The sequence below is a fragment of the Sphaeroforma arctica genome, assembly GCF_001186125.1.
Source record: "Sphaeroforma arctica JP610 unplaced genomic scaffold supercont1.604, whole genome shotgun sequence".
NCBI lineage: Eukaryota > Ichthyosporea > Ichthyophonida > Sphaeroforma > Sphaeroforma arctica.
Window position 1 is genome coordinate 11,984 of NW_014039954.1, and position 9,160 is coordinate 21,143.

The 9,160-nt window shown below is 41.0% G+C and overlaps 2 protein-coding genes across 2 annotated transcripts; one reads left to right on the top strand and one right to left on the bottom strand.

Annotated features, from left to right (window-relative positions):
* Positions 1-427: 427 nt before the first annotated feature.
* SARC_07525 (hypothetical protein) lies at positions 428-3,717 on the bottom strand. Its single transcript, XM_014298530.1, has 2 exons — positions 790-3,717; positions 428-761 (listed from the first exon to the last, which is right to left on the bottom strand). The coding sequence occupies exon 1, from the start codon at positions 3,337-3,339 to the stop codon at positions 1,549-1,551; it is 1,791 nt and encodes a 596-aa protein (XP_014154005.1). The 5' UTR covers positions 3,340-3,717; the 3' UTR covers positions 428-761; positions 790-1,548.
* Positions 3,718-8,491: 4,774 nt separating this feature from the next.
* Positions 8,492-8,800, top strand: SARC_07526 (hypothetical protein; the record flags this gene model as incomplete). Its single annotated transcript, XM_014298531.1, has 2 exons — positions 8,492-8,747; positions 8,787-8,800. The coding sequence occupies 2 exons, from the start codon at positions 8,492-8,494 to the stop codon at positions 8,798-8,800; spliced, it is 270 nt and encodes an 89-aa protein (XP_014154006.1).
* Between the last annotated feature and the right edge of the window lie 360 nt (positions 8,801-9,160).

Sequence of the window (9,160 nt, forward strand, 5' to 3'; positions counted from 1 at the left end):
TATATACATATACATATATATGTATATATGTAAATAGATATATATATATATGTATGTATATATAAATATATATATATATATGTGTGTGTGTGTGTGTGTGGTGTGTGTGTGTATGTGAGTGTGTGTGTGGGTGCGTGGGTGTGGTGGGGGGGTTTTTGTGTGTTTGTGTGTGTAGGTTTGGGTGTTTGGGTGTGTACGGTTATGTGTATATATAGTGTGTATGTTTTTTTTCAAGTATTTTGATAAGTATATTTACATACCTACAAATTATTTTGACTATACACTTACCTTCTTCACATATGTATGTGCGCACTTTCCTATTCCTATACATGTTGCTATACATGTTGAAATGATAGAAAACCATTAAATAATGAAATTCCTGTCAAAACTTCTCTGTTAAATATCCATAAACACACAGCTGCCAATCTGGAATGGGATCAAAGGGTGTGTTAATGAAGTACTGTCACTTCGTTTGGCACCACCTTTTTTTTTAATTCTGATGCGAAATCACTCTCAACTAAACTAATTTTTTACAACCTCTAACACTACATGACGGTGGCTATAGCCACATGTTTACCGAAGTCTTCTACCAGACTCGTGCGTATCAATACACGCACTTCTTACCATACAATAATATTATATACATTCTAATACTTCTCTGAGCTAGGCTTGCTAGCATCTTCTGTCTAATTGTCCTATTTATATCCTCTCTCGCGTCGGGTGAGGTGTCCAGGCATACCTCCTGCAGCTCTGTTATGTACCTACATCAACCACAACTCTGTTTCGTACCTACATCAACCACAACTCTGTTATGTCCCTATACCAACCACTATGACTCACCGGCAGATTGGTGCTTGCTCGCATAACAGCGGAGCGTATACTGTAGCATCCTTATACCCACAATCCCGTCTGGAGTCTGTGACACAGCTATCAGTATAGTGGCTTTTAGGGTTTATAGGGTTTTCGGGTTTGGCTGCGTTGATTCTTCGCCCATATGTAAGCGAAAGCGTGCGGTTCCTTCCAATCCCGTCACTGGGTTATAGCCAGTGATGTCCCACTTTTAAAGGCACTCGAGTTCTGACCCACGCCTGTCCTACTATATAGAAACAGAAGACAACAGGAAAGGTGGATGTGGGTATTCACACCTTCACACTTTAACTCCTGGGCGTTAATAGTCGAATTCCTCTGCCAACAGCTAGACACAATCAACCGTGACAGACCTCTTTTCGCTACCGTGTACATAACAGGCCGGCCGGCCACCTTGTACCATGCCCCGTTGTTTCTCTCCATAGCCTGGCCCGGCCAGACAGGGGAGGGGGTAGGTAAATGGATCCCATGACGGGATGTTCCCGTGTGTAGTGTGGCCATTGGGTTGCTTACAGCGCATCTGTGGGTATGCTGTGATCACCATTGTACTATATTGCACCCATTGCGACCCAAGTCTTCGACCCGTTCGTTACACGGATGGTGGTTGCTGTTGAAGACACGCTAAACGAAGACGCACGTGTTGACCTGCGCCTGATCCCGTTGTACTCAGGGTTGCATCCCTCACTGAGCGACACCTTCGATGATGTTCTGTACGGTTAGTACCGAACTTCTCAGCCACTCCTTCGTCACACTGCTGAGGTCCGGCAGCACAGCCGCCAAACACAGCCGACTGGTGATGTGCTCTAGCTCTGTGTCGAGTTCTGATTGGTCGAGCCGCGCATCTATTTTTAGAACCAGCTCCTGACACCGTAAGCCCTGCAACATGCCATCGACGTCCTTGCCTCTTATACTGAGTACGTAGTCTAGACTATCCAGGAACTGTAACTCCATGGCATTCACTTGGTGTAAGGTGAAGTTCGATACCATCGCCCACGCCTTGTTGTCGTAGGGTCGATCGTGGTTGAACTTGGTAGCGGCCAGCAAGCTCATAAACAAGATCCGTTGCGCGCACGAAGCACTCCTACTCGCCGGATACTTCATCTTCAATCTGTGCAGGTACACGAGAGTGCTCACCAGACACTGAACATCTAGATTCATCCGCACGCACAGGCTGCGCAGAAACACACTCAGGCTTGTGCGTGTGTACTGGTTTTGCCCGTCCCAATCCCTCAGCACTATCTCCACAACGGCGGAGATGGCCTTCTCCGTGACTCTCCCAAACGACATGTCACATGTGCCATCCTCGCAGTCGTCGGATATCTCGTTCACACACGTGTCTGTACGACCACTGTACGACATGGCCAGCTTAGTCAGATTGGGCCGCAGTTTGGGTGCGTACACACCCCCAATGTGGTATCCAAACCCCCCTCTCTCACGCACTCGGTCGTGTAGCGTAGGAGACACGCTTGCCTGCCCCTTAACCGTATCTCCGCAGGTCTCAGATCCATGTGCGTGCACGTGCTCATCCATCCGCACACACGCATACGAGTGCGTGTGCTCAGAGACGAGTTCGGTGGACTTGACTATCTTCGGAGAAGTCGAGTTGTGCGGCGTGGGGTACACAGCCGATTCGTCTGTGCTCGCTTTGCGCACAATGACAGTCGACTGAGATGAGGGTACCGAGGGACCACATGGCGTACCGAACTTCCTCTCGCACTCTCCCTTTCGTGTACAGGCTGGAGTTACAGCAGGGGCATCGCGTGCTGAAGCCTCCTCAGTCACCGCCGCAGGAACACACACAGCGTGCACATGGCCTCGTGTGAGTGCGTATGTAGACGTAGATCTATGCGTAGTGGCGTATGCTGGTGTGTTTGTTAACGCAGCTGAGTCTGATATGCCGCTTGCAAAAGAGTCGCAAGCACCCTCTACATCATGCTGTGATATTCTCCTCCGAGCGTCTGCCGCCTTCTGACTGGGAGTCTTGTTGAGGAAGTTCACTCGTGAAGTAGAGCTTGAGGGTGTCCCATTCCGGGACGCATTCCGGGACGATGAAGCGCTCAGCGTGCCCATCGACTGTGGCGTGTGTGTGTGTGCAGCTGGGCTATTCTTAGATAGCTGTCGTGTATACGCCTGTGCACTCATGCCACCTCCCCCCCCCACACTCACAGTACTTGCGGAACTCGAACGTCGGCTGGTATTTAAGCTACTACTCCCACTATTATTGCCATAGCTGTATGTCGTATTTCCCAACGCATTGATAGGGCACGTGCGGAGATTGTCGTGCTCACGTAAAGCTGGTGGTTTACGCAAGATGGACGGTTTCAAGCCTCGCACGTGTACCTTAGGCTGATTAAGTGATGACGCATACACGTGTGTGTGCGCAAGCGACCCACCTTGTCCAGGCTGTTGTGGCCTGTTATATACTACATTATGCTGATGTGTAGTTGAGGAGCTCTTCAGGTAACTAGACATTACTGTGAGCGAGAAAATCACACTTTGCTTGATTCAGAGACCAAAGGTCGAAGGTCGAAGATCGAAGATAACTCGATTCTCTGTGACAAAGGGAAGGAAGCAACAGATTACTGGGTGTGGACAACTAAGCAAAGCAGACAAGTACTCTCATCGACTATCTTTAGACAACCAATAAGAGTGGATTGGAATGGCAACCAACCAGAGAGGGTCGAAATGGTAACCAAGATGTGTCAAAGCAACACAACCGATTGACCCTCCTCTACTACCCTGCATGCATTCCAAACACCACCCTTTACCACCCCGATTATAACATTTGACCTCAGACAAGCACCAACTATACCTGAGCGTAGATATAGCTGAATGGTACTCTGCTATCCACAACATCTCTGTTTCATTATTACACTTCGCTCCGTAGTATTTTGTATTTGGTACAGAGTTCCATATGGCAGTCTACCATCCCGGATCTAAATCAACTGAATCCCTTTCTCTGATCAGACTCGGGAGTGGCTTGTGTTGATGATTTACCTCAGTGGTTGTGGATGATACATGCGTTGCCTGGGCCCGTGACATGCCCTGCACCCGAAACTTAGGGAAGGGTCCGAAATTCTATTTGGTTCGGTTGTATCGAAATATACTTAAGGTTTAGGGTTTAGCTTGCTGTGATTGGCTGAGAGTCCAACACAGATCGCTTTGATTCGCTTTTATTTTCAGGGCTAATATTCATCTTTTTTTTACTATCAAATTGTGACTTGTGTGGAGGTCTGAGAGTGACTCTGAGAGGTGGAGTCGATTTTGATTTCTAAAAAAACTTTCGAACACAGCCTGTGAGTGAGGCGCCCCTCACAAGGGGCCTAAATACTACTAGAGGGCCCAAGTCCCAAGAGTGGACTCAGGAGGCCCGGGTTTTAGGTTTGTAGTTTATCAGGCGTACCCAACAACCGAATACAAATATGAATTTTTCTTTCAAAAAAACAAAAAAAATGTGCGAAGCAATCGCGCCCAATTGATGGGAGAGCAATTTTTTTACCAATGTACTTGTTGTGGAGGGAAAAGACCGCAAAAATGCTAACTATTTTATGCTGCATATATAAATTATAAAAAATAGTTTGTTTTTACTATTTATTATACTGTACTATCGTCTATCGACTATCGACTATCGACTATGTATGTAAATAATAATATATGAGGTATGTAGAATTGTAGAGTATATAGTAAATTACCTATGTAAATATTTTTTTGCTGTTTTCTTTGTTTTGTTTTTTTACTACTACAGAATCCAGGCCCAGAGCCAAAGCCAGAGGGTACTGGACTATGTACTGGTTCTCTACTAGAGAGAGAGCTAGATAGAGAGAGCAGAAGCCAGAAGGTCTGAAGGCTAAGCCCATTTTCCCCCAGGGGTTAAAGCCGCAGAAGGCAAGAGCCAGGCATTGCATTCTCGCAGAGTGCAATAGAGTGCCGTCGCAGAGTGCCAACTGCGGAAGTGCAAACTGCAAACTGCAGAGCGCATAGGCATAGTATTGTATTTTAGTGATGAGTCGCAAGACTCGCAGCCTATTTTTAAATATACTACACTTCCTGTGTCTCGTTTTAGAAAGTGAATATACATAAATTATCAGCGCGTTAATATCGGAATCAATCAAAACTATCTTTTAAAATTATATATTTAAAAAGGTATTTACTATCGAAAATATATTTATAGAATAAATCTGTAGAGTCGTGGACTATTTGTTTAGACTCTTTGGGAAGTCTTTAGAGTCTGAGACTCTGGAGTCCGGGGTCGTCTCTTGGTGACCTGGTTGTCGTGTTATAAGGGGGGTCGTTTTTGTTTTTTTTTTGTTTTTTTGGGGGGGGGGGTACTCCGGACTTTTTTTAACTAGTATGTAGTTTATGTACCTTCAAGAGGCCAAGATCCGAGAGTCCCCAGATCAAGATTCTTTGATCCAATGAATTTCATATTTTATACATTTAAAAATTGTTCCTGTTTCTTTTTTTAACAAATGTGGCCCTCCGCTCCGGCCTCCACTCTCCAGTCCTCCACTGACCATTCATCCAGGCTCCAGCCTATTTTTATAAATATTTATTTGGCTCCAGTCACTCAGCCAGACTCCAAGCAGCCACGATGATGAAGTAGCCATCAGCAGGTATCAGCTATTAGGCCCATGTGAGACTGAGGCATACTGCACGAGTCTTGACTCTTGAATGATCTGATTCCTGAGATATTATTTTTGTCGAGAAGTTAAAACTGTTTTTTAACGAAAAAATAGCGATAAAATTTTTAAAAACTAACTACAGAGTACAGTCTGCTATAATTACATACTGATTGTATTTAAAGTTTTACACTGTACAGTGTTAATTTATTAAACAGATTTTTTTAAATTCAATTTTTATTTTAAAACAACCAATCAAAAATTTAAATAATAAAAATACGTACAGTCGTACTGCATGCATACAGTGAGAATCAGTATCTATTTTTAATTGAGGAATACTGTTTATACCTGTACCAGTGACAACTGACAAGTGTACATACATAATTACATCTGTACTTTTTAACAATATTTGTATTTTAACAAATTTGTCGATATTTTAAAAACTAATTGTGTTTGATTTTTTTAAATAACACGACTTTAATTGCCAGGGTGTTAATTACGATTTCTATGGACTTCCAACAATAGACAAATCATAACTTATTATTCCTATTCGATGATTTTATAATTGAACTCACTAATAGAAAATTCGAGATGAGGTCCTGATGACAGATGAACTGATACAAAAAAAAAAAATGTGTGTGTTTGTTTGAAAACAATATTTTTATCTAAAATATCATGCATAAATAGCCTTATGCCTGGCCCTGCTCAAATATTTTTTAAATTACATACTATATTTACATCAAGACGCAAGTATGTATTAAAATGGTTTTTTTTTAAACAATATACTTTTTTTTCTTTGAATTGTGTTAAAAAACCTATTTTGAGTCTGTGATTCTGGACCGCCTTCGATCCGAATTTTGTTTTTAAAACAAAAAATTACCTTTTATTATTTAATATCGAATTAATATTTGCAGCCAATGAAATCACTCATTTTCGACGAATTCTTTACTCTTTAGAACTCAATGTATTTGTGAACCTGTCTAGGTAATTTCTTAATAATTTTCGTTTTTTTAGTAGAAAAAATCTTTGAAAATGTGCACAAAAGTTCTCAGGCGCACCTCTACTATTTACTAGGTAATTTCCTAATATTTTTCGGGGTTTTTTATAAAAGAATACTTTGAAAGTGTACTCAAAAGTTCTCAGGCTCTCCAGCACCCACATCATGACTACTCTGTAGTGGTTTTTGTCTTTTCCTGGAGCCTGTGCAGCTGCTCACTTAAAAAAAGTTCTGTACACCCGTCGATCAAATCTCGTGAATTCATTGGCTGTAAGAATTTACTATACATTCAGGGCTTCAGGAGGAAAGGCGAGAAAGTATAAAAAGCACATATGCTTATTTTAAACAGAATTTTAAACCGACCTTACGGTTTACGTCCTACTGCGTTTAACTATGTTGCAATAAAATTTCTTGAGGTGCAGGGCTATAAAAAATAAATACACATCAGTATGCATATAAATATCGGATTATCGGCTTCAATACAGAATGTTTCCTTGGTTTTGAAGGTCAGGCAGCCTTTTATTGTGTAATTAACTATCACATTTTATGTCGTGGCAAACACTTGCTGATAGCCTGATAGGACTCTAAAACGACAGTTTGAGGAAACGAGGATTCGATAAGAGTCAAATAAAGTGTACGCTACATAACATCACGTGAAGCAACAGTTATACACATTCATATGTTTGAAGCAATATATTACTGTCACCGTATACTGCAACAGTTTCATACGACTCTTAGAATCCAGTCCGAGACTATAACTGGATGGACAATATGAGAATATTATAGCAGACTGCACACTATCACCCAATTTGCAGTGTAACAATCGCATACAATGCCTACACATACGTTTGTTCCGATGAGTTTACTTGTCCGACAACAATGTAACTACATTGAGAGTGTTCTAGCCAAGTAGTTGTAATTAATTGTGCTCTCATACTATATATGTACTGATATGTGATATAACTGATAAAATCACACACAATTACCTTCTAAGCTCACACCTCTTGTTCCTCAACCTCAATATTTCAATTCCTGCTTTGTACAGTCTGTGCTACAGCTATCAAAAGCCGTATATAATTCACAAGTGTATATGCAAACTCATCGTTATACTTACGTTAGTTGTAACAGACTATGACTAGTTGCTATCAAGCATATCGCATACCTGTATACAGGTATTTAAAGGTATAGAGACAATATGGCACTGAAATTTAAGACTGCACAAGTATAAAAAATATTAGACAAGGCCTGTCTTAATTGGCTATGAAGCCGTGAAGTTGTCAACCACATGTCATGTCACAAGCACAACTTTGTATATATCGATACACAATACCCAGATCCTAGAATCCATACCAATGCACCATGCCTAGCTAGTAGCTATGAGTGTTATGTTTGATTGGACAATGATGACTATGTAGCTAGTTCAACCTTGTCCGTCGAATGGTCTATGAGAATGCAGCATATGAGGTAACACTGAGAACCGGGACTTGGTGAATAATTTCAGGCATTCTATAATTTCAGACATTCTATAATGTGTAGTACGCATGCAGACTGTAGTTTATACCTCCAGTTTCGTAGCATTCATGATATGAGGCTGTCAGTGTTCAATCTTTAAAAATGTGTACATTTAATTAATATTATTTTTTTAATAAAAAGCAAACATAAAAAAATTGATGCCGAAGCCGGCGCTTTACACTGACTTCTCATATCTATTTATAGAGAGTTTACTTTTTTTTTCCAATGCACACGCTCTTCACAATGCCAATCATAATCTATACGATCATATTGACTTCTGAAATCAGAACGGCGTAAAGGAGAGTTGATATGATAGAATAGAGGAAGTAATTCAATGTGATCATAGACGTGTTTTGCTAAATAGTTGTGAACCTCTCTAAGGTACCTTATATTCGTGTTTGCACCTTACTCGCGTATAGTTTAAACAACTCAGGCCAACTGAGACGAATAAAATATAGCAAAAAGAAAAAGAAAGCATTCAATCAAATAAGCTAACATGGTTGCACAAAGCTCGGCTACGGCTGCGGACCCCAAACTTAAAATAGATCAAGCCACATACAGGACATTAAAGAGGACAAGGGATATGTTCCTCGCGAACCACTTACAGACACCAACAGAAGACACAGATGCCTTGAGAAGCAGGATAAACGCCAAAGTAAATGCTGCGTATGCACGTGTAAAAGATGTGGAGACGGATGTCACTGATAAAGAAGTACAGGCGAAAGTGGTGGATATAGACAGCGCACCTTTGGGTATGTTATGCCTAATCCAATCATGTTAAATCGACTAAGGTGTTGTGTATTAGAAACGTATTGAAGCTCGAGCTGTCTTGCTGGATATTAAGAACGATTCGTTAAAGCGTGGAAACTTGCTTATATATATATGTGTGTATATATATATATAGTTGCCTCATGATATGTCAACATTAATACACAAAATATTATCTATAATTATGTGCTACTTTGTAACCTTTTAATTATATGAAGTATCTCTATTCTAATAGCTGCATATCCATATCTACACAATATGAAGACATGTGTTCGAATGCTACGCTCGATTTCTTAAAGCTTATGCAGACGAACTATAATATATATATATATATATATATATATATATATATATATATATATATATAGTGTGTGTGTGTGTGTGTGTGTGTGTGTGT

What these genes read in the sequence shown, in the direction of transcription:
- SARC_07525 (XM_014298530.1), bottom strand. Translation starts at nt 3,339, where the DNA reads ATGTCTAGTTACCTGAAGAGCTCCTCAACTACACATCAGCATAATGTA.